The sequence below is a fragment of the Mustela lutreola genome, chromosome 3, assembly GCF_030435805.1.
Source record: "Mustela lutreola isolate mMusLut2 chromosome 3, mMusLut2.pri, whole genome shotgun sequence".
NCBI classification, from domain to species: Eukaryota; Metazoa; Chordata; class Mammalia; order Carnivora; family Mustelidae; genus Mustela; species Mustela lutreola.
Window position 1 is genome coordinate 160,726,299 of NC_081292.1, and position 25,773 is coordinate 160,752,071.

At 43.4% G+C, this 25,773-nt stretch overlaps 1 protein-coding gene across 16 annotated transcripts in view; it reads right to left on the reverse strand.

Annotated features, from left to right (window-relative positions):
- Positions 1–1,975: 1,975 nt before the first annotated feature.
- Positions 1,976–25,773, reverse strand: part of FMNL2 (formin like 2) — a 321,014-nt gene continuing 297,216 nt past the window's right edge. For 4 of the 16 annotated variants that reach the window (XM_059167313.1, XM_059167320.1, XM_059167306.1 and 1 more), the window contains 12 exons: positions 24,443–24,463; positions 22,121–22,245; positions 21,291–21,493; positions 19,328–19,562; positions 18,163–18,231; positions 17,966–18,046; positions 16,480–16,609; positions 14,102–14,265; positions 13,038–13,139; positions 10,505–10,603; positions 9,680–9,803; positions 1,976–4,017 (listed from right to left, as the gene is read on the reverse strand). In XM_059167313.1, the coding sequence (XP_059023296.1) occupies positions 3,908–4,017; positions 9,680–9,803; positions 10,505–10,603; positions 13,038–13,139; positions 14,102–14,265; positions 16,480–16,609; positions 17,966–18,046; positions 18,163–18,231; positions 19,328–19,562; positions 21,291–21,493; positions 22,121–22,245; positions 24,443–24,463 (1,463 nt within the window). In that variant the 3' untranslated portion in view covers positions 1,976–3,907. Of the gene's footprint in view, positions 4,018–5,983; positions 6,078–7,624; positions 7,751–9,679; positions 9,804–10,504; positions 10,604–13,037; positions 13,140–14,101; positions 14,266–16,479; positions 16,610–17,965; positions 18,047–18,162; positions 18,232–19,327; positions 19,563–21,290; positions 21,494–22,120; positions 22,246–24,442; positions 24,464–25,773 lie in introns of those variants that run through there. The other 12 variants (XM_059167316.1, XM_059167322.1, XM_059167311.1 and 9 more) reach the window with 7 other exon arrangements.

Genomic DNA, 25,773 nt, shown 5'->3' on the forward strand with positions numbered 1-25,773 from the left:
CCAGGTGTTATGGCCTAGGTTGATGTTTGCATTTCAGGGGAACTAGCTAACCCCCACCCTCACCCCAGTTTTCATTCATAGACTGAAATAGAGTGGCTGCCTAATCAGATCATAATCCAACTAAGCCATTTCTTGATGCCCTTTTATGCTGTTCCTTGGGGCATCTAAAATGTCTATATATAAATACTCCTTTATTTTGGTCCTGCCTGAAATTTGGTAGGTTTGGTCTCTTGCCTACCTCTATACAACTTAACAGAAGATTTTTTTCTGAAAGGTGAGTAATGATAAGGGGGAACAAGTTTCTATTTTCTGTGTTTGTAATTACCAGATTTTCTCTTCTGTTTATATATTGTTCTGATGTAAAGAACTTAATAGTTATATAAAATTAGACCTTTTGTAAATAAATATAATTTACTAGAAAAGATGGCATCTTTTACTAAGTTGGATTTGTGTTCGCTTTTTCCTTTAAGTACCCCTCCTATGCAGTTCTTTGCTGTGAGATGCTAGAGGCCCGCATTCTGTTTCCTCCGTGTAAAACTTGCCTCTATAAAAAAAAACTATATCAAAGAAAGTATATCTAACCTTCTTGCATTTGTTTCTTGCTTCGAATTTTTTTCTTGGAATTAGGTCAGGTATTAGTTTTAAGAGAAATGAAAAACTATCAGATTAATCCTTTTGCATATACTGAGCTGATCATCTTTGTAGACATTTCTGATAAAAATTTTAAAAATGTCTTAGGGCTAAGAGCTGTTTTACCAAATATTAAAACTAATAGGTATGCCCATTGTAAAGCTATCATAAGAGTGTAGCTTGAGTCTAAAAAGGTAATTTTACAAAATCGAGTATGTTGAACAGTCTTTGATGGGTATCAAGTCCCTTCCTGTGCTAAGCATTGTTGAGTCGTCAGGGCCCCTTGGGCAATCAATGAATTTTAGTGGATTAGAATTTAGATGTTTTAGAGGATTGGGAGTTGAGAATAAGGATATTATTTTGAAGTCACTGGTAATTATCTTTAAGAGTGGATATTAATGGTATGTAATGCCCCACCCATACCTAACCATACCTGTATCTCATTTGAACTTATTGCTGTGCTTTGGTTTTGAAAATGTTTTTGAATTTGTAGAATATTAAAGATACTATTTCTTTTACCATGAGGCACAAACTAGAGAATTTTACTAACTGGAATTTAACTTTACCCCCTCTTTATAAAATAAAGCTTCAACGACATTGTATAACTGTGGCGTAAGAAGAGCACTGAATTGGTAACAATAATTAAACTTTATTCATGCCTCTCTAAGAAAGTTTTTGAGGGGCGCTTGGGTGACTTCATCTCAGGTCGTCTCAGGGGGCTGGAATGAAGCCCCACGTCAGGCTCCTCTGCTCAGTAGGAAGTCTGCTTCTCGCTCTGCCCCCCCCTCCCCACTTGTGTTTTCCTTCTCTCTCAAATAAAATCCTAAAATTTTTTTAAACAGTTGTTTTAAGCCACTTGGACAGTTTTCTAAAATACCAAATTTCCTTGCTTTCCTAAAAAGAATATACTGAATGTTGCACTGAAGATTTGGAATTAATAATTAAAAATATCAGCATGTTTGGTTGGGCAGTGGAAGCCAAACTGCTTGTACGTACCTTGCCAACCAATGTAGTATTTGGTTGCAGGGTTACGTCTGTGTGGTCCACACATAACCTATCAATATACACACAACATCCTCATTAAAACAAATTTGGGGGATGGGGAGTAACATCTTCAACAAACACCAGTGTTTCTCTGGAAGCAATAAATTGGTAAGTACAATTTTGGAGATGTATCCCCCACTACCAAATCTGTTAGGTTCTTATATTCCATACAGCAAGTGATCAAGAGCATATCAGTAAGAAATAACTTCCTAGAAGATAAAAGCATGTAACACTGGTAAACTCTCCCCACGCCCCCCCCCCATTAAAGTATGTCATTGAAAGACTACAACATATTACAGGATAATAGTGTAAATAGTTTATTTGCTCATATGTCATGAAAAGACCAGAAAAGTAACATGAATTGCTTTTTTATAAAACATTTCTAATATTGCTAAGAAGGCAAGCCCATTAATAAACAGAAAAGAACATGCCAACATTATTGTCTATTTGTTGATTAATAAATAGGCAACTATTTTAATATATGCTTTTTAGTATTAAGCTTTGGAAAGCAGCCGCCTGTCAAAAAGGGCCAACTACTTGTGTTGTATCATGGTCAAATTGTTTTTTTCATCAAAATCAATGTTAACAGACAAAATCTTGGCATGTTCTTTTTAAAGTACACATTTATGAAAATGTGCTAGCAGGTGGCAGTTTTAAAAGTAATTTTTTGTAAATAGGTATGCTAAAGTGAAATGTGGTAACTGATCCCTAAACTGTCCTTGTAGTTAAATATATATATTAAAAAAAACTATAAGTTAAAATAACATTCAGATTGTATAGCACAGGCTGATGCATTTTTAAACAATATTTACAATATTACCCAGAGGCTTAGGTGGGAATTAAAGTGTAAAAACCATAAAAAACTGCACCAATTTTATAGCAAAATATCTGTACATTTAAAAAGAGATCATATAACTACACATTATCCAAGGAAAATGGGACCTTCACCAAGGGGTTCACATAAGCACAACATAAAATAAGAAATTCAGTGGTTAAATACTATACAATAAACTTTACAATTAATATATTGATGTACCAAGAAGTAAGCCAGAAGCAGAGTGTATAATATGTAAAGTACAAATCAGCTTTAGTCCAGTTTTTGACTTTGGAATGGATCAAGTGCCCTGCCAGAGAGGAAGGAAAAATAACAGTGGCTTAGTTGGCCATTTAGTCCTATTATGTATCACTTAAGCTTAATCCAAATGTGAACATTTCAAGCAATTTAATTTGCAATTCCCTATAAAGCAATGATGCCAAATATATCTTCTCTGGTTTACAAAAGGGTGGGCGCGGCGGGGGGGGGCACTGCGATTGTCAGGAGAATAAGGCTAGGTTAACTACACTACTAGCTAGCAGAAGTAATTGAAATGCTTGATAGAGCTAATGAACTTCTCCCTGGCTAGCAAGGCACCAATTTCTGTTCTCAGAATAGGCCCATAATGGTCCTCAGAAATCCTAATACTGATTACTGAGATGTTAATTTTAGTGCTAATTAATAAATACATCTGCATTATTATTATTTTAAAAGCTGCCTCTAGCTGAAGAACACAGTACTGCAAAAAAATCTTACACAAATTTGTATGCCATCATATCCTTGCATTCATACTGGTGAACTCTCACAGGGTGTCCTACCCGAGTACAGCAGTGTAGAATGTAAAATGAGAGAGCTGAGTGACCTCTGTTCCACTGCAGTGCATCCTGTTTGTACTTGGCTGGGGCTTGGTTATGGACAGGAGCTTATATGTGACTTTCTTTCTTCCAGGTTGCAAGCCCTTAAAAATAACAAAGTTGATGGATATGTCTAAAACACAAAAGCAACTTTTTTCTTTAAACATCTCAGCAAAGGAAACCCACAGCAGTTGCATCCATGTTATTTACAACTTATCAGGAAACCAGGGTGTGCCATCATGGGACAATCACAATGGCAGATAATGAGTATAATACGAAATTTACATTTTGGTTAAAAAATTGGGTAATACACTGGTGTAAAAAGATACCTAATCAAATCAAACCCTATTGCTTTGATTAATCTGAGCAGGTACTTCCACTTTTAGGCACTTGTTAACAAAGGTTGAAAGGAGAGCCCGTCATTTTTAAATTCCTATGTGTTTGCTAAATCTGAGCCCTTAGAATATTTTATCAATGTTCAAGGTTGCGGTTACATGGTAGCACATAAAGTTCATGTGGAAAGTTTCATTCACGTATACTCTACTCATACAGGCAGGTCTCAGGTTCACATGGTTATCTCGGCACCATTAACAGAACGCAGGTTCTGATCATCAAAGCGCCGCCTGACACTTCTCCTCACCGCATCGGCTCGTCTGTATGGTTGGTTTCTAAGATCTGTAAAGAGGAGAGTATCAATCAGAGAATTGCAACCTTTAGTATCATGTGTCTAAGCAAGACAAAGGTCAGCTGGCAGCCAATCAAAGCAGCTTGTGTAGAAGAATCAGCTAACAGGTCCTTAAAACTCATTGAGTATTTGAGCCAGACATGTACTTTGCCCTCAATATTTAAAGCAGGATGTAATACTGATGTGATTCTGGAACTTTTTAGAAAAATATATAGGAAAGGCAACTGTTCTTGTCACTGGCCAGAGAATCTAGAGAATCTAGCTGGAGTCTTATTTTGAAATGTTTCTTCAATTGGAAAAAGCATTGGCTTAGTTCTGTCCTTTTTCTTCTGAAAACCTGAATATCAATAATTGTAATGAATTTTAAACTGCAACATTAATAAACCAACTACCCTATCCTATCTTTTCTGGAATTTTAATCACAGGACAGACACTACGCTTATTTTGCACGCAGAGGTCCCATTATTTGTATTCAGTTAGTATTAGCTGAGGTCTTTTTTTTATTTTGTGAAACACAATGCCCAATCACTAAACAAAAATAATCACTAAATCAAAATAATACTTCATTCCTGTACATTGTCTCCTGCCACCCAGTATTTCCTACTTTTCATTAGAGGGGAGAAGTTGTTTGGGCCTTCCAGCATTCTCCAATTTGTACTACAAATGCACAGAATGTTTAAAAATGCCTAATATAAAAAAAACAAAAAACCCTTGTTGAATGAATGACTCAACCACTGCATACTGGTTCAAGCAGGCATTATTCTAGTAGAATACAGTGGGCTAAACAAAGACATTTTATTCTATGTAAACATTCTTAATACGAAATCATGCTTTCGTAATGAATACTTAAGGTAGGTAGCCTAGCCAGCAGGTAAGCTGCTTCTGACTGCGTCAGGGTAGGCGGTGTACTCCGCGCACCCCCCACAACCCCGTCCCACTGTTTCATTTACTTAGTATTTATTTCCCTTCACATTGTTGACTTCTGTTAGGAGACATTCTATCTTTGAAAGGGGAAACATAAACACCAACAATTTTTTATTCCTTTACCTACTCGGTAGCTTGAAAATGGAGCCAATGGGCCATATCTGGCCTACAAAATGTTTAGACCCCAACTTATACTTTTAAATACAAATTCCTGATCTTGTAATAGCTTGAAAATGGAGCCAATGGGCCATATCTGACCTACAAAATGTTTAGACCCCAACTTATACTTTTAAATACAAATTCCTGATCTTGTAAATAATTAATATTTAAAAAGAGGGTTTCTGACTTCCTTGGATAACTGGAGAGTCTGGCAATACTGAGCCCAAATTTTCACATGGCAAAAAGAAAGGAGCTGAGGGAGTGCTGAAACCTATGCTCTCAGGTTCAGCATAGTCCCCACCAATCCTGACTCCTTGCAATTCGTCACCCTGCCTCGCTCTTTCTAAATTCAAGGGAAGAATAGTTTTATACATGCCCTAATCCTCTCAAGCTTCTGCTTCTTGCCCAGAATGATAAGGCAAGGTCAGAATTCCACTTTTGGTAAAGGTATGTGATGACTTGTAGCTCTATAATTCCTGAGTCTTCCGAACAATTGGGTCTGAAGATCCAAATCTTTCTTCAAAGGCTATATATAGATCATGTTCCCTGGCCAGGACTTGCTCTCGGTTTCTTCAAATCAAGAGGGTTTAACTGATTAACTCAGAGGCCAAGAAAACAGTAAGGGAAAGACAGCTTAGCACCCAAAGCAAGAACAATCATCAGCAAATACCCTTGCCCAAGCCATCACACTTGATAATTTGGAAGCAGGCCACAAAGAGTCCAACAGAGAGGCTCTGCCTCACATCACTGTAATGTGAGGTTACAAAAATTTCTCCCTTGTCAGACTCTCACCAGTATTACCCTCAGCCATAGACTGAAACCACTGATCTGCATACAGAGAGAGGAGGAAGCTAAGTAAAAAGTGATGCTTGCCAGCTCTGTGTATCCTCCACCACCGGTGTGCTAGAAGAAATCCTTACCCTCGAGTGAACATTTGGAAATTTAGTGATATTATTCTTCTTTAAGGCTAAACAGAAAAAAACAAAAACACAAAATGATGGTTAAGTAAAAATGGGATGAAAATGGAAAGCAATTCAACTTAGTGCTTAACATATCTGGCATGTTAGCCAACAGGGGAGGAGAATGGGAGGCCATTAATACAAGAGGTGTTAGATAAAACAAGGGAAAGATCAGAGTGTCTTCCCACCCAGCTCTCTGACCACCCAAATCCAAGCTGCTTTGAAGTTTGGCTCCAGGATGATAGTCCAGCCACAAAACTGACAGGAACAATTAGCTGAGCAGATGACAGTGTCTAGCCTTGTTAATAAGCACAGGTGGGTAAGTATGCTGCAGAGCAAGCAACAATGCACCACATCCTCTTGAGATCGTCAGAGGAACATGCATAACAAGTATAATTCACAGAAGAGTTAATGCCACAAAACAAACACGTAACCTGTTCCATGTCAATCTCAACGTGGGAGTTATATCTAATTAGAGTATGGGCTTGCCTTGTCCCTTTTCTAATCAGCTGGACACTGCAAAGAAGTTTCTTATCTAGCCATCAGGAACCAAGGGCAAGCAGTTTACTTCTTGAAAATATTGGGATTTTTTTTTCTAAGAATAGTGGCATTTTCCAATAATAGGTATTTGCTATTAGTATTTCTGGATGCCACCCTCCTAACCAAAAAAGCAGGTCCAGATATCATCTCATCACAAGGGAAATACCCTGGATTTGACATGGAACAGAGTCGCAGTGAAGAAGCGTGAATGAGAGACTATGGGGAGTTCCTAAAGCCTTTGTTTTCACTTTCTGCCTCACAGCCCTGCTCCAATGTGGAACTGCTGGTAACTAAACTTGGGCATGACGCCCAGAAGGAAAAGAGGCCGGGTATAACGTTATGGCTTGCCTATATCAACTTATACAGACTTCCATGTGCCCAGGGTTCCTCACTTGTACTGTGAGCTCCACACTGTGGGTGATGGCTAGAGGTGACGTAAGACAGTTAAGAAAGTCCCAATTTACAACTGTGTGATTAACAGTTCTTTCTGCATATCATTTTTCAACTTCTGGGCACTTTGCATTCCTGAGCGCTTGCACACAGCTCATTTTGTTATCAAGGCATGCTAACTGAATACAGAAAGGAAGCCGGTTTAATATCTGTAAACCTATTAAAACACAGCAAGTGCTCAATAAATGTTAGGTATAATTAGTTATTGTTATTAATGACTATCATTTTGTACTCAAAGGCACTAGCCCAAAAGCCTTATAACCACTCAGCTGCTGATCCTAGTGCTAATTCTCAAAAGTCATGCTCTATTTACAATATTGTTCTAAAAATTTCTACAAGCAATTCTATTATTTCAACTCACACACACTCAGACCACCGCAGGCACGTGGATTCACAGACATAGGAAAGTGGCAGTGAGTGAACAGTAACAACAGGCGTGCAAAACCATGCAGTGTGAAGGCAACATAAACTACAACATGGCGGAGACGGAGATGCCATGCTAGCATCTTCGGGGGTCCTAGTAGACATACAGAGGGACATAAGAGGTCAAAAAATCTGTAGCAACCTTTTAAGAGCATCGGGTGAGAAAGAGTAATGGTTTAGTAATGGTATTCCTCAGTAAGAACAGGTTCGCAGAAAAATCGAGAGCCACGCTTGGCGGTGCGAGCAGTAAAGGGCACAGTCTTCAGCACTGCGTTGAAAATGACAGCCAAATAAGACAAACAGAAGAGAGTAAAAAGCCAGGATCTATCAAATTAGTACATGGTTAGTGCTTTGTTAATCATACCTGGAGATGGGGAAAGGCAATGTACACCCAAATGAGTTCATTAAGTCTAAAACAGTTCTCAGTCTGGGGCTTGGCGGATGGGAAACGAAAAATATTTTAAAGAGAATAAAAACGGTAGGATCTGTAAGCAGATACTCATTCAACTCCAACAGCAGCTTAACGATGAGATCAGGCAAATAGAAAATGTACATTTTGCTCATTTGACAACCCAGGGGTCACCGAGATGGAGAACAGCCTACTGGAAAAGGAGCTCTTGCTGTTCGAGGCTAAATGCTTCTCTCCCAACAAGTTAATCCTATTGCGGCATTGAGTCAAATAGGTGCTCAGCCCCAAAAGACCTGCTCTTAGTCTTGCTGAGAGCAAAACAGCTCCCTCAGTGCCAGGGAAACAAAGAGAGGTGCCCAACAATGGGGGACTTTACCTGAGGGGCCACGTGCAAACCAATGCAGAATGAACAAGGAGACACAGGCAGGAACGCACGTAGAGACTGTGTGCGCGCCATACACAGACACAGGCATGTTACCAGCCACTTACCTAGCCACTGACGACTGAGACCGCTTTAACGCTAGGCCAGAAACTCTTACTGACTTCCTGTTAGTGATCTATGTACCTATTTTATTTCCTTGGGTCTGAACTGGTGAAAAAAAAAAATGATAGTTTTGGCTTTGGGGATCCCTAATTATGATGGTAAGCTATTCACAAAAAATGAGAAATCAAAATTCTGACAGTTAACATTCTTAAAGAATTAGGACAGCTGGGGACATGTGACTAATGTGTACTTGATGTTAAAAAGTTGTTAGTTTTGGAGGTGTGTGACAAAGATACTCTGGCTATGATTGTTTGCTTTATTGTAGAATCCTTATCTTTTGAAGACACATACACTGAAATACAGATGAAATTGTACGTCTTAGATTTGCTTCAGAATCCCAGAGATTAGGGAATGGGGAGCAGGTAGAAGCAGACACATAACAAGGCTGGCCAGGAGTTGGGAATTGTTCAAAGATGATGGGTATACAGAACTCCTCGGGCTGTTCTCTGTACTTCTGCATTGTGTATTTTTAAAATTCTCTACAATAAAAAAGTGGTAAGTATCTTGGAAGCTAAAAAAAAAAAAAAAAAAAAAAAACCAGTATTCATATGCAACAGACATGAAAGTCACTTGCAGCCAATGCCAAGGACAGTGGCTCCAATTATTGTCTCAACTATAAGAGAATGCAGAATCTCTGGAGAATGGATTCAAGCAGCAAGCATTAAAGCTACAACTTAATCAGACAAGGACCAAGCTGGGTTAGATACCACTCATTTCTAGCTGAGCAGCCTGAGAAGCCTGTTGGCCTATCAGAATGAAAGCTCTAGCTCCCGATTTCCTCTTGTCTTCAGTTACTTTGAATGACTTAAAAACGCTTTTAAAGAGCATGCTGGAAAAATCTGTACTGACCGTGGTTAGTACACAACCCTGCGTGGGCCTTGTCCGTGGTACTTATTAGTCAGGCAGGTGGGTGGGAGGGGCCACAAGGTAGAAAATGGAGCAGGGAACTAAACCCAAGACAGTGGAAAACCATCAGGAGGAGGAGCCTGGTGAAATCTGTGGGGTTCCAATGATAATGACGAAAGAGTTCTCAGAGAGTGCTGGGGTTTTCTGACAGGCAGTATACAGGCTACTAGGAATCTACTTCCAACACTAGCAAGGAGTCCTTCCCCATAATTCTGGGTCTGCACCAAGTCACTTGAAGACCTCATAAATTTGACCAAAAGTAGCAAGCTGTGGAAGGGGTCCACTGTGGGCAGGATCAGTGGGGTCTCTACGGGCTACTAGGAGAAAATATCTTTTACCTGTGATAATGTCTTCAATGGCACCGTCTTTTCCTTCATATACATGTCTGTTATCTTTCACTTGTCGCCTTCTCAATTCTGCAATTAATTCCTGCTGCTGCCTCTTTGATTTGTGGGAAGGAGACTGAGGAGAAAGAAGGATGGCAGAGATGAGAGGGACCAGCACCCATGGGGGCTTGAGAAGATCCAAACTGTGTCTGAGCATTCTGTTACCAACAAGCAGCCTCAGCCAAAAACACAAGCAGCCCCATCCCAAATCCTGCTCAGAGAAACACTCAGAAAGCTTCTGGGGGAAAAAAAAACTTTCTGGGAAAACCACGCAGAACTCCAGCTGGCGGCAGCAGGAAGGCTGGATAGTCTGGCTACAAGAGGCAGCTGGGGACAACCATCCATTTCTCGAGCTTTGGTGCAGAGGATGGGGATGAAGAACACCCTGACCTCCAGCCCTGTGGCCTGCAGCACCCGAGCTGCTTCCCTCCCAGGAATCCTCCATCCCGTTCCTCAGAGTGAAGCAGCCAGCCATGGAGGCTGCACCAAGGGCGACCCTGTGAAGCCACCCCCCACAGGTCCTCATCGGGCTACCTGGCATGATATCACTAGACAGCCACAAGACTTAAGTTCCTGATCTCTGTACGCCCGGAAAAGCTGCACACACCTGTTCTTCACTTCTTTCTACTGTGTGCAGAACAAAGGATGAACAACAAATCCACGAGCCCGGCTTCCAAGCCCTGGCGGAAAGCCGTCAGGCATGCGTGCAGGTCTAGCATTCGCCCCCCTTCCCTGCTGGCTCAGACGAGGCCATCTCAGGCCCTGGCCACGTCTCACCTTTGGATCCTGCTGCTCCATCAGAGCTTCCTGCTCTAGGAGTTTTTCCATGAGGGCTTGTTCCTGCTTTTTCCTCAGCTCATTTTCCTCTTCTGCTTGCTGGGCAAAGTCAAAGGAACCCAAAGATTAGTCCATGGAAGTGACAGCCATCAAGGTATTTTAAAGTTGCTCCTAAGAGAATGTTGGCGAGCCAGGTATCAGAGTGGAGGGGAAGGGACATGATCTACATTTAGGCTTATCAGGGACACTGATTCGGGGCTTTCCCTGTTGGTCTCTATCACATCTCCTCAACATCCAGCAATCATGATGTACCTTGTCCAGAACGTCTTTCCTGAGGACCCCCCCACACACACACACACACTGCTTCTCAGCCCGTCCCAGAGATGTGGATGGAAACTATCCAGGCAGCTCTGCTCTGGGATTTCCATGTGAGCTTGTTTTGCTTCCAGAACCTGTCCACCTACCTAAAGTTTTTTCCAAAAGCAAGAGTTCAGATTCCTCTCCTTCTGCCCACTGTTAGGGGAAAACCTCCATTCCCTTGCCTCCAGGGGGTCTCACCCCATAGCTCACTCCTTCCCAAGGGCCACAGAGTGACTTGTCTGATGAGTTTGGGACAGGAAATCAAGACAGGCTCACCTCTGCTCAGCTCTCCTGCACATTCTCTGCTTTGAAGCCAGGCTCCCTAAAGAGACTTCTAACAGTCTCGCTGTGAAGCGCTAGAGTCAGTTATCTAGTTTAGGGCCGAGGTAGAAGCTCACAGACACTCACCACACCCTCCAGTCCAGCTATTATCAAGAATAAAGTTTACATTTTGGACCCCTTTACTTCTCCCTTAAGTTACATTCTGGTTCAGACTTGGGGAGCGAAAGGAGGGATGACATCCCAGAGCCCCAGTGTCTGCCCAAAAGGTCCCCAGGTCACTGTTAGCCTGGGAGTCATTCATCGTGCAGTATCAATGGCCAGTAAAACACCCCACACCGCCACTGCCTGACAGAGACCCCTCGGAGCCCCCTAACAGGACACGGGGTGAAACGACAATGTGGAAGCGGCTCACTGACAGGCTCTGACCTGCGCCACCCCACACAGGTCACCAAGGAACTTCGCTTTGTCCTTTGCTATACCCCGGCTGCAGTATCGGGCTTTGGGACCAACCAGACCCACTTCCCAATTTATATTCTACAATTTAAAAATAGCCCAGATTTTTCTGTACAGACCTCAGGCTCTGAGGAAATGTGGTCCTAGCACATAACAAGAATCACTGTGAGTCACGTCTGCAGGGCACAGGCATTTCCAGCCAGTGAACCCCGAGCACATGGTTAGCAGTGGCTAGGGACCAGAGACCACCTCCAGCGTCCAGGTCTCTGTCCTGTGTTCGGGTTCAGCCTCCCCTTCCCTTCTGCAAACAGCTTGTGACATCACTGCCACACGAAGCCATGCTGATAGATAAATAATGTAACCTTCTGAATTTCAGGAAAAGGCCAAAGGACGATTCTGGAGCTAGAGAAGTGACCCACTATCTCCAAGAGATTGTTTCTCAAAAAGGTAGATGACCTGGGGCACCTGGGTGGCTCCCCAGCATCTACCTTCAGCTCAGGTTATGATCCCAGGGTCCTGGGATTGAGGCCCACATCAAGCTCCCTGCACAGTGGGAGTCTGCTTCTCCCTCTCCCTTTTTCCCCCAAACCCGCTCATGTTCTCTCCCTCAAAGTAAATAGAATTTAAAAAAAAAAAAGCCTCATCCCTCCTCCCCTATAATCACACTCCTTCCTCCACCAACGTTCCTGAGGTTATACTTAGACAACCTTGGCGAGTACAGCCTGCAATGTCTCCTAAGGGCACTAACAGCCACTAACAGCTGCTAACAACCACCTCCCCCCACGCCCCCCACTTATTCTTTCTCAAGGAACAAATTCTTCCAACACATGCCTCTTTGGGTCACATGCTTTTTCAAGACCTGGATTGTGTCAAACAGGCTATTTAAAGGAAGGGCCACTGTTGGTCCAGATGAGGAAACAGACAGCAAGCATTCTACCTAGCACCATCCTTCAGTCCACGCCAGAGAAATACTGGTCTAGATGACCTAACGGCTTGGGCAGGACACGCACGAGCAGGATGTCCCTGACCTCAGCTACAGTACCCTTGCCACAGGCCAGAGGCCACTCCTTTCACCTGTCCAACAACCGCATGGGAAGCCTGGAGTCTCTAAGTCCTTCACCTGCCCCCACAAGAGTGAACAGTCAGTGAGGAAGGGATGGTTCTGGAGTGTCTTCACTTGCCCCAAAGGGCAGTCAAGAGTTTTTGTCTTTAGGCTGAACCGCAGGCCTGGCTGGCTGGAGACAGGGAGCATGGTGGGCTGAGGGCCCCAGGAACATGCAGCCCCCACAGGAGTAGAGACTGTTTGGACTCACGCTGACCTCCCAGATCTGCTGCCTGAAGGAACAGGGGAGGCCACCACACAGCAGCGGAGACCAGAGACCAGACGCAGGTCTGGAGGACACCCCCTTGACGACCAGCACCAAGGAAGGCTATTTACCTTATAGGCTTTCACAAACCGGACAAAGACGGGAAAGAAGACAGAGGGTGGAGTTGTCTTGGGGTTTTCTCCAAAATACTTCACCACATCATCAAAAGCATCCTGTAAAGAAGCAAACTCCTCAAGTTTCATAAAGTCCAGCATGTGAACCTGACCCCCGGGGGAAGAGCAGCAGGGGGGATCCAGCCACTGCCACAGCATTCCTGCGGCCCCCTCCCACTCCCATGATCCTCTGGGGTCTCCTGGTCCTCTGAACTCTGAGGCAAAGGTGAGCAGAAGGCAAAGATGCCACACAGGATTCATCTCTGGGACCAACTGTGTTTCTACATAAGGTCTCTCTCTCTTTCTTTCACACATACACACACACACACACACACACACACACACACACACACGAGGAACTACCCCTTTCAAGAGCTTCCTAAGGCCACGGGACACAGGGTTAGAAGGGATCTCAAAAGTCGCTCTGACTCTGATCCCCGCTGGCTAATTCGATGCACCTTACAGTGTCCCCACCTCAGGGTCACTCAGGTCTCTGCTTAAACGCTTTCCTGGCACGGGACAGCCTCGTTAGGGAGCCATCCCACCCCATCTGCGTTGAGTCCCCACCACACTCTGCTTTCCCTTCTGTGATGGTACGCAGTCCACTTGGGCTATTTTTCAAGGCTGTAAACTTAACCCCCAGGGTAGCATGACATTTCGAGGTCAAGGCCCACAGAAACCCAACACGCTGGGAAGGAAAAGTGCTTTGCAAAGCACAGGAATGACACACGCTGGCCGAAATGAATCCCGGCCTCACGCAGAGGGAGCCTAGGAGTGAGAGGGGAGGGGCAAGAGAGAGGGAGGACCTCTACAGAACAGGGTGAAGACTCCAGATCAGAAGAGGACAGTGAACAGAACACGGACAATATTCAGAAAGAGCTCACCCAAGGGAGTCATTAGCTAAAGAAGAAATCCACCCTCAGCAGACGGAGGGCCATGTTCCCCCAGAGCCAGGCCAGCACCCAAGTGGGTTTAAGGAATCCAAACATGTCCCTGTGCGTGGCCAGGGTACAGCTCCTTACCTGTGCTATCTTGGCGTCATCCTGCAGCTTCTTCAGCTTCCCCTCGTTGTTGAGGATGAACTCCTTCAGCAGCGTGTTGTGGTCGTGCATGGTGTACTCCCTCTTGGTTAAGTCCATGCCCCTCTGGAGCTCCTTGACGTCCAATAAAACATTCTCGAGGGAGACTGAAGCAGAGACAGCAATGTCCGCGTGAATGTCAAAACCACAGCGAGTCTGGCTGGTATGCCCAGTTCTCAGTGGATTCCTAGGGTCACTAGACCCTAGGGGCTTCGGGCCTTAGATCTTTCGGAGCAGAGACCTTACCATATGAATAAGTTACTAGTCCTCGCTACCCTGCATTGCATTAGCTTCCATATATGCACTAATTCATTTGCACTATTAGCTCGATTTGCCAACAACAACAACAACAAACAGCATCAACAGGTTACGTGGCCTGCCCTATATCGTACAGCTAGAAGGTGGCCAAAATGGAATTCAGTGAACAACCATGGACTCCACACCCTGGGACTATACTTAGCTATCCCATTTCTCTTACGGGAGAGGAGAACCTATTGGTCTGTAGGCTCAGAGACTCCTTAGCTGTGTGGCAGTCCAAGATCTGATCCTCCTGCACTCCGACCTCATTTACATTCCCATGGCTCTCCAGCAGGGGGCAGCATTGAAATGTCCAAGTTGAGTACCATCGCCCGCCAGAAACCAAGCAACCCTGGACAGGCTTTTTCTCAAAGAAGCCTTCCCTGTTTCAGAAGGGTTTTTCAGCACCAGCCTTTCCATCTCCTGTGTGGCCACCCTCCCGGAGCAGGTGCCTTCCTCATACCTTCTGGGCCCTCCCTCTGGCCCCCTGCAGCCCATCTCAGCTCTGCAAGTGGATGAATTCCATGAGGCAGTCAGGTTTTTCCCTTTGCTAGACTCACAGTCTTACTCAACTTCGACTCCTCAGTGCTTAGGACAGTGCCCAGTACACCGCAGGGACTCCGAAAGGCTCACTGGATTGGCAAAGGAGTGACTGGACAGAGGAGTGAGGGTATAAAGATTCCATGTCAGTTTACCTGGCAGCTAGAGAACAACTCAGCCAGAGAACCTCCGTCTGGAACTCCGCCTTCCCAGACTGATTTTTTCCAGCACCTCTGGGGAATCGCAGTTGGGCCAAACAAAACGGCCAAAACAAAAATTTTTGCTGACACAATTTTGTTCATTGTGATGCTAAAGAATCCCTAATTCAGGCAAAGAGAAACCTGGAAGGAGGAAAAATCACTGCCTTCTGAGCCTTGACCTCAGCGGGTCTGTAACAGCCTGCACCTCACAGCCCTTCACAGTCAAAACATCAGTCCGGCTTGCCTCTGTCCCGCCTGCCTGGGCGCCTCCACTAGGGCTCCCTGGGCATCTGTCCCCAGTTAGCACCACATCATCTCTTTCATTCCCTCACTCATTTACTTCCGCCCCCCAGCAATTTGCTAGGGCCTAGGGGAATTATAATGAAAACTTGATTATATTCATAAACGCACAAACGGAGCAGCCGTTTACTTTGAGGAAGTCAGAGAAAGCCTTGCCCACAAAGATTTGATTCGCTAAGCCTGAAGTAGGCCCCAGGAATGTGAATTTATACTAAACACCTTGGCTGCTTGGGGTTCAAGAACCTAATGTGAGAATTCCAGTATGTAACCAACTCTGGGGTCAATGTGCATCTTGTTCCTTTTTCTAGCCGAATGGTCTCTGGAGAGGACACGCTTCATTAGACACCATACCAAGTGAGAAGATGTGGGCTCTAGTCCTGTTTCTATCACATTCTACCCCTGTGACCTCGGACAAGCTATGGAACCTCTGAAAATGTCAGTTTTCTCACCTGTAACTCGGGGATACCATTACGTACCCATTATAGTCCAGCTACCCCAGAATCAAATTGATTTAAATGAGAAAATGCATAACTGCTATGGCAAAATAACAGCCCAAAGTACTGATAATTTAGCTTGTGCTCATGCTAAAGGCACAGTGTTGGGAACTACCACACCTGAGCAAGTGGGACAGCCCAAAATCAAACTCAAGTGTTTCTTGGGGGGTGACTTTCAGATCTTCACTCTCCTGTTTCAACAACAGCAACAGACTGAGAAGGACACTGAAAGGAAAAGGTAAGTGGCCCAAGGTCCAGAGCCCCGACTCTGTACAGAGGACACAGAAAGGTCTCTCTTGTGTCCCTAGTCGTTATGGCTCCCAGGCATGGGCAACACCATGGCCTACGGACCTCGGCCAAGAGCTTCGGACTTTCACCTTGCCTTTCAAAGGGGTTCCAAAGACCGGTCAAGCAGGGGATGGCTCCCCCGGGACCCATGATTAAAGGCACTTGATCCCCAGGGGTAGCAGGAAGAGCCAAAGCCAAGTACCTGCGGCAGCTTTCTCCACATAGTGAAGCTCGTTATAAAACAGGGACACTTGGTGATATTTCTCTTTTACCACATTTGAAATGTAGTGCAACAGTGTTTGCTTTCGGTCTGTCGACTTTGTATCTAAGAGCTGAAAACAAAAGGAATACGGGTTAGTTAGAGCGAAGGAGGATGGGGAGCTTGCCCCCACCATGACGTCCTTCCACTCAGAGTACAGCACCCCAAAGTGGACCGAAAAATCCTCCCGTGGGAGGGTCAAGCCTGGACATGTTCTTCACTAAACCAGCCCACTGACTTGTAAAGGAGACCACAGGACTTCTCTCCCGGGGTATGCTCGGTGTCGGGGACGACTCCCACACGCATCTCCACTCACCTGAAACCACCCCACTGCACATCTGCCACACCACCTCCCCTGGCTAAAAGGTAGGAAGTCACCAGTTTGAGGGTGAAGGAGCAGAGGAGTGAGCATAGAATCAGCTGGCGTGCAGGTACTGCCCACAAGGCAGGACTCTCGTAGTGCAGTCGGCACGATTCTAGCTCAACTCGTTCTTCTTCCCCAGCCTCCATGACACACGGCAGCAGGGCTTGCCACACATGCCCCTCTCGGGCAGAACTGGGACTCAACTGGACACTCCCTACCAAACAGCCATGTCTCCCCAGGGCTTGGGACTCAGCCCACTGCCCAACCTCCTCATGTGGAAGCCATGTTAGCCCCGCACAGCCTTGGGGGAGAGGAATCCACAGAGGATTTTCTCTAGGCCTGCCCATTTAAATCAGATGACTGAAAAGCTGCACATTCTTTTCCATCCAGAAATATAATGTTTTATATATATATATATATATATGAATGAATAACATATATGTACTTAGAATATATACATGTTTAGAATATATATATATATATATATATATATATATATTAAGAAAATACAGAAAAGTAAAAAGAAGCACTTTGAAAAAAAAAAAAAACCTAATTCTGTTCAACCTCTCTGTTAATATCTTAACCTAATTCCATTCAGGTTTTTCCTACATATTTTACTTGGGTGAACTCAATCAGTCCATGCAATTTACACCCTTTTTCAGACACAAAATTATCCATCCCTTTGAAAATTCTTCACACATTCTAAGAGTTAAAGAATAGTTTACCATATTAACTATTATTATAGTTAATAATTTCCCCAAATATTGGATCTTCATATTGTTGCTTATTATCTGCAATTAAAAAATAAATAAAGCATTCATAATTCAGATTCCTGAGGAAAGAGTCCCAGACATGGAAACACTAGGTCAAAGGGCATGAGGATTTTTAAGGTTCTATGTGCTCACTGCCAAATGATGTTCCAGAAAATTTATACCAATTGATTCTCCAACTAGCAATGTTCATTACAACATCCTACCCCCATTTCCAAAAGCGGACTCTGGGACTTGGTCTCTGCCAACTGTTTTGTCCTTTATATAGCTCTTGTATTTCTTTTAGTTCACTCACCAGATCTAAACTCTGAAGTTTAAATCCATAAACTGCTCCTCGTTTACTGCTATTCATATAGTTTCCAAGGGCCAAGATGATCTGCAAAAAAAAGAGACAGAGAGAGAGAGAAGCCCATCAGTAGAGCATCCCAGGCCAAGGAATTCGACTGATAAGTCAGCTCTTCCCTACACGTATATGAGGAAAACGTCACTTGCCTCCAGAATTTTCTTGAGTTTTTGGGACGACTTTATAGAAACAGATGCTGCTATAATTGAGTGCAGTTGCTAGATTCCATTCAAAGGAAGGACAGGGAGGGGAGAGAAAAAAAGAGACATGTTAAAAATAAGAAACTCTAATTAGAAACTAAAATTTAACACAGAAGAAACACACCTGCATTTAGATTAAAGCTTTAAGGTTGAGATTCTATTTTTTCTCAATGTAAAAAATTTATGTTATCCTGCTAGGGTCTTAAGTGACCATTATCTTCACATGCAAGTTCTTCTCTCAAAGTATTTGAAATGAGAATAAATGTCAGATTTTGCTCATCACAAAATCTGTGACTGATGGGACTCAGAGCTTGGAGTCAACAGCATTTTCTAGCAGAACTCAATCCCCCGCCCACTACCTCGAACCATGTAACACAATGCATTTTTAAATCAACGGAGCTGTCCAGGAATGAAAACAAAAGAGCAAAGGAATATGATCACTCTCCAGAAGTCCTGAGAACATGTTGTGAACAGACATGCTACTGTAATCAGTAATTAACAAAAGCGTATTTAGAAACAGAACTGGGAAAGAACTATTTCTGATATTTATGTTTACAACATTCATAAGTCTGTATCAGATTAACACAAAGAAACAAGAGATGGTTGGCTACTATTTTTCCATCACCATGGTGTACTATAACACACTGCCAAGGAAAAAGACTCCTATGGTAAGTTTATAATGCTCCCAATTTAAGTCAATAAGTCTGTTCATTAAAGATACAGGATCATTTTTAAAAATGAAAGTAACATTTTCAGTCTTGCCAACCCAGTCAGTCAGAGGACTGGTATCTTCGGGAGGGGAACAAGTTTGAGAAAATTATTTTCCTAATCCCATGTATTGAAGTGGAAACCTAGAGGACATGCCTAGACACAGTAAATGGCATTCTGTGGAGGAGAATAGCAATATGGAAAATGGAAATTCACCATTTTCATATTCAGTTGGCATATACAATGTGAAAAAAAAATGGCCAAAATAAAAATGCAATCTAGAAAGTTCTGGGAAGGAGTCTTTACAGCCCATGGTGTGAAGTACAATTCTCGAAGAGACTAAAAAAGAAAGAAATGATTCTATATCTCTTTGGACCCTCTCCCCTGCCAGAGCTGGTCCACTCACAGGAGTCAGCATCTGAATGCTTTCTGCAAAGTTCCCAATGAAGGCCATGATGGTCATCTTCTGCATGAGTCTCTCAATTTTACTGAACTGCATCATGAACCGGTCTTCATCTGACAAGTTCTCCAGGGGCTTCCTTTCCCGCTCATAGAGCCGAAACACTTTCACCTCGTTCTCAGTTGGCAAGAACCTCATCAAACATTCTACGAAGTCTACAGGCAATGTCTTCAAGTCAAATCTGAAGACAGATGTGGACATGTCAGTGTTAGAATGAAAACCTCCTACCCGTTCAACCACACCATTTGGTCTGCTCGTCAACCACCAACACAATGAACTGATGGTGTCTACGGATGAATGGTGAAGATACCACTTGTACTGGCTCCTGACCGCCCAACGAGCAGCCTCAACGGTCCTTTCTGAGAACCCAGACCTTATCACAACAGTCATATTTGGTTTTTAACCTAGTACTACAGTTCTAAGTCTCCAGAAATCAACAGTAAATGACAGGAAGAACGAGAAGAAAGGCTGAAGCAACTGACGGTTAAGGGGTTCAAGGACATGATTCTTTTTTTTTTTTTTTTTTAGACAGTGAGAGAGAACATGAGCGAGGAGAAGGTCAGAGAGAGAAGCAGACTCCCCGTGGAGCTGGGAGCCCTATGAGGGACTCGATCCTGGGACTCCGGGATCATGACCTGAGCAGAAGGCAGTCGTCCAACCAACTGAGCCACCCAGGCGAAGGACATGATTCTTAAGACATATGAAGTACTGCTAATTAGCGACACTGATATTACACACACAATTACAGACTATCTGCTAAACCCCAATATTTTTCAATTAAACCAACAGCCTGGGCTATTTTCTCTACATTAGAAAATAAATGTATCCAAATGCCTATAACTAAATGGATGTTTTGGCTTAATTGAATACATCCCTTAAAGGAGTATCAGGTCTTTTTTTTAGCTATATGCTCAGTTTGAACAAACAGAATATTTGCCACAATCTCTGTTATCCTCCCTGGACAATCTTTGTCCAGCAAAAATAACATAATTACATCTAATCATCATGATGAATATAGCATATATAGATTAAAATCCAGAATGCCTATTATGTTTCAACATCAGACATCAGAACAGAATATAGGATAGACTGGACTATTCGATTTTGATCCTGACTGAGGACACAACATTGGAACAAATGATTTCTGAGGGTCATTCAGTCCTCTAAGAATCTTTTACCAAAATTTACAAAATTTAAATTTACCAGTTTAAAACGGATTCATTCCTAACACACCTAAAATATTTGTTCCTTGGCATATTTGAAAGTCATCATGGCCACAAGAAGGGCAGAAAGATTCCTCTCATAGAAAAGTAAATAAAACAAATGCTTCTCTGCAGTTCAGGGATAAGAAAAGAACTGAACTTCAAAATTTCCCGAAAGCTACTAAGAGAAACAGGAATCACATTTCTATTGTAATGAATTAAAATATGCATCTGTATCACATTTGAATCTGGCATTAACTTGTATCATTCCACAAATGCCATCAAATCTGCATTCAACACATCAAGAGAAAATTCAGATACTCCAGAGCAAACAGACAGTCTCTCCTTTTTCTTAGCATCTGTAATTCTCCACTCCTCATAGGTATGAGTTGCTGGAAAGCAAACCCAGTTAACAATGTTAACAAAGTTAACAAATGATGTCACAATCCAGTTGTTACTCTTCTAAAATAGTTTTCACTCAAGTACGGCACTCCCAAGGGTGATTTCTGGCCTGCCTCCTTAGTGCTAGCATTCCATTCAACTCTGAAATCACACATAATGTAACAAAGGGAAACTTTGGTATGTGGACATCAAGAATTGTTTTCCATCTTGTCCTACTATTGAGATATTTTTGTTATCTACAAATCATAACTTCCTTGTTTTTACTTTTACCCTAAATTGAATGTTCCAGAATGTCCTGAACTTACACATGTATAGCTTTACATATCTCATCGGCGGTCTTTCCAGCTTTCCTTAACGTTATGGCAAGATTTTTGGCCCTATTTGCTTCTAGTAATGTCACTTTGTTGGACCCCTTCTGTGTTATCTTCTGCTTGCTTGAAGACAGATCAATGGCAGGACCCTGGGCTTTCGTCTTAAATATTTCTTCAAATTCATCCACATTTAAATCCTGGAGTAGAGAGAGATGAGATAGGCAAACCAGATTACACTTAAAAATTAAGTGTAAGCATCAAAGAACTGACTTTTTCTACTCAATATTGCCTTTGATCATGGCTTACTCTATTTTCCTGTTTGTGCTACGACACGACATAGGCCACACATACATCTCGAACGTCTCAACTAGAGAACTGATCCCATCTGGCCAACTCAATGGCTCTTCACTACTTACCTTGCAGGGCTGGCCACCACAGACTAGAACTATCTATCAAACCAGAGACTGTGTGATTACTGAGTTCTTATTCACTGAGAGTTCAATAAAGGGTTTTTTTATGCCCTTTTATAAATGGAGGGCAGAACTCATGTCAGATAGATATTTTGTGGCATTCACTAAAGATAATCACAACCACTCCAGAATCATAACCACTCCATGGTAACATAACTTCTTAAACACAGTTTTGAAACCACCTTACGAAACAGTGTCCAATTTCATTCTCCAATATAAAAATTCTTGTCTTCTTTACATCAAGGCATTTAAAACATTAACATTGTATCACTGAACCTTCCAGGTTAGCAGGGCACCCATTTCAGCTTTGCTGCCCAGAGAGCCCTCCCTGTCCCTAACCCACAAGAAAGATACCTCCAGAATCCGCTCGTCATCAATCTCGTTGAAGACCGTGCCATTGATCTGATTTGGCTTCAGGGCAACCCAGTTAAAAACTGGCATTCTGAATTTCGTCTTGATTGGCTTCTTTATTTTTACAGCTACAGAAGTCAGAGAGGTTGAAATTAAAACATCACCAAAACCCCACGATCCTCAAGGACAATCAGGGAACAGTCCTTGCAGATGACACTTTAACACTGGAGGAACACAGGCAAGAGGCGCCCAAGTGTTTATAAGCACAGAAAACACCACGCCTGGCTTTGGCTTAGAGCAATTTGAGGGCATCATTTGGTTGACCGATGCAACATGATGGTAAAGTTGTCTAACAGCCAGGGGTTGATTTTTTTTTTTTCTTTTAAATGTAGACAAATGGATTACTGCGGTACACTCGACAATGTTAGGACAATGCTTAAGACAAAGTATTGGGGAGCAAAAATGATTAATAATGTTATTAGGCAGCAGGGAGAACACATGCTCTGGGACACTAATGAGTGTGAGTCAGACTGTGAAATCCTATATTCTTGGTTCCAGAACTCATATTTCCAAACCAATCTTTAAAGATGATCAGAGACTGCAGGCAGTGGCTATCTACACCACCAGGAATTAACATCAAGAAGGCCGGCTTTCTGTTGCAGCAACGCATTCTCATGGACCATTTTGACAATGGGGATTATACTGAGCTATTTCAACCAGGTCAAGGGCCACAAACAGCTCAAAATAGAAAAGATTTAAGATGACAGAAGTGGTACTCAGAAATCAGGATTAGTATTGCTTTTTGAGGATGGCCACGGTCCCTTCCCTGTTTCTTTAAAGAGCAATTTCTTCCCAGGAGTCAGCTACATGTGACTAGAAGGCATCCACGAACCCATGAAAAACGCAGAAAACCTCTTAATGGAGAAGAAGGGATATCTATCTTTGAGGGGTCAGGTGAGGAACTGTCAACTCCTCTTACTGCAGGGAAATGAGCTTTAAAAAAAAAGTAAATTCATTAAAAATTCCATGAATTCATTACACATCATAAGGAAGTCTCCCCAAACCATCGACACACACACACGTGTGTCTATATATGCATGTATGTGTGTGTGCGTGCATATATACATATATACATATACATACATACATTTTTCTTTTCTTAAGTCTGTCCTGAGCTGCCACCATGTTACTTGGGAGCTCCACTATTTGCCATCATTAGCATCCTGCCATCATAAGGGAGGGAGAAGGACAGTATAGAACAAAATAAACCCAACGCACACTGGGCTCTTCCCTGGCTGCCTGCCATTCCTCCAGAGTTATGAAGGCCACATACACAGCAGGAATGTCATCTGATAAATCCAACAAAAGCATGCAAGAACACAGAAACATAGCTTTTGCCAAACCAGGCCTTTCTACCACCATGACCCCAGAGGCCCCACCACCCGACACTGTTGGACTGCTCACCACACTTCATTTTGGTCTACACTCCACAGGAAAACCTGTGTCCTCCATGGGACAAAGGAAGAGACCCTCCTCTAGCCTGGCATACAGAGGGAGAAGGGGGAGCAGGAGAGAAGCTGAGCAGGGATACTCCCACAATCTTGAGCTGGCGGGTCCTTGCCAATTGGTTCCGCCATACATCCATGGACACCACGGGCCCCAGGACACGCGCTGAAAGTTACTCCGTCTGCAGCTACCCTACTCTGAACTCATCAGCAAAATTACAAGTAAGCCTGAGATCAGAACACAGGCCAAAAAAAAAAAAAAAAAAAAAAATGTTATCTTTAGAAAGTTGTCTTAACTCTGACTGGGGCATGGGGAGTGGGTTATACCAGAGGGGCCTAGAGGTGACCATGAAAGTCACTGTGCTCGCAGCATTCAGGCTAAAGGAGTGGCTTTGTGTGGATAGGCGTGTGTTCCAAAGAGAGAGCCAGAGACCAGTGGGAAGGGCCTGGAAAAGCAGCACCTTGCAGCTTGTCCTTGTTCTGAGGAGCAACTATCCTTTCTCCCCCCAGAATAAGTCTAAAATCCTTCTAGAGCTGAGGCCTTAGATTCAGCTCTGACCATTAAACTAAGCGGGGGGGGGGGGGGGGGGGGGGGGGAGAAAATGTCCTATGAAACCCAGGCTGCCTGCCTCCAGAGCCCTCATCTCTTTTACTAAAATGTGTGGGCAAACCTGGACCAACAGTCAGCCAACGCAAGACTTCCCGCACATACAAGGTCCAAATGCGATGGTTCAGTGTAAGATGGGAGTGAGAAGATGTCAAAGCACAGTGTGACCAACAGAAACACACGGCAAACAACACTCAGTGAGGAGCAACCTACAGAAAAGCTTGATTGGCCCATCTTTTGTGGAAGCAGAAAGAACAAGAAAATACAAAAAAAAAAAAAAAAATTATATATTAGATATGGTTAGAGTCAAGCCGCTCAACAGTTCACGCACTCTTAGCAGAGAATTTCATGCTTCTTGGACACATTTCACAAGGCAGCACAGAGCCAAAAATTCATTTCCATTCGGGCCTGCCTTGAAGACTCACTCACTATCCTGTTTTAAGAAGTAATCCTTCTTAGAAGAGGGGAAAAAATGATTTCATTATCGTGGTCCCAAACAGCCATATTGAACCGTGCTATGTATTCCATAAGATACAAGTCACGTTTTAACAAAAAATCATCGGCCAAGTACAAATTCTCATTGTGAACTTACAATGCACCTTTTCCCAAAGAGACAGCAAAGGTTACAGACTGCCCAGCCATCTGTTGCACATGACCGACACGGGAAATCGGAGCCATGCTGCTCTATCACAGATGTGAGGAAGTAAGCCTAACGCTTCAAATATACATTCCATGCTGTATTATTTTCTCTATAAAATGCAAAGAAAAATTCACTAGATAAAATTAGAGGACTTCATTCAGGTGTTCTGTCTTGGCCACCACGCACACGACAGCTCATTTCCTACAGAAGAGAGAGGCCAAGGCTCCTGTTGCCCAACGATCCAAGGCCTAGCAATGTCACAGGCTTCTGGGTTCCAGGAGCCCGTGGCATATCATCTCAGCTCTGTCCCTTGCCTCTACTGGGACATCCTGAATCTGTCTGGCCTCTTAATTCCAGGGAGAAAGTTACCCCACACACTGGCAACACATCTCATATAATGTGCTACGTAATGGTCTTATAATCCTTAGAGCTTGTAAAACAGAACATCTTGTCATTGTTTAATGGACACTTACGGCACCAAAGAGAAGTTTCTTAAGTTCCATGCACAGCCCTCTAAAAATGGTGTAAGACACAAAGGGGACACCCTCCAATGGCAGCACTCCTGAGGGCAGCAGTTGGTCATTAGCTAAACAGAAAGTTCCACGCCACAGAGCTGAGGTAATCAAGAGAGGCTGCAAGTGTTTAAAACTGAGTTGTGGTAAGAGTCCAGAGAGGACAAGACCCATTACTGAAGGGAGCCCTGGACCTGCACACCTCAGCCTCATGCCAAGGCAGGTCTGAGTTCCAGGTGAGAGCTTGGACGAATGGAAATGGAGGCTCTATTGTGGTAGGTTCTGCCAAAGAGAAAGGAAGTGGTGCCAACAAGAGCCACCGAAGCAGCCACGGGCCATGGTGAGTGCTCTCGGGATGCTACGAGGGAAGCCTCATCCGTAAGCCAAGCGCA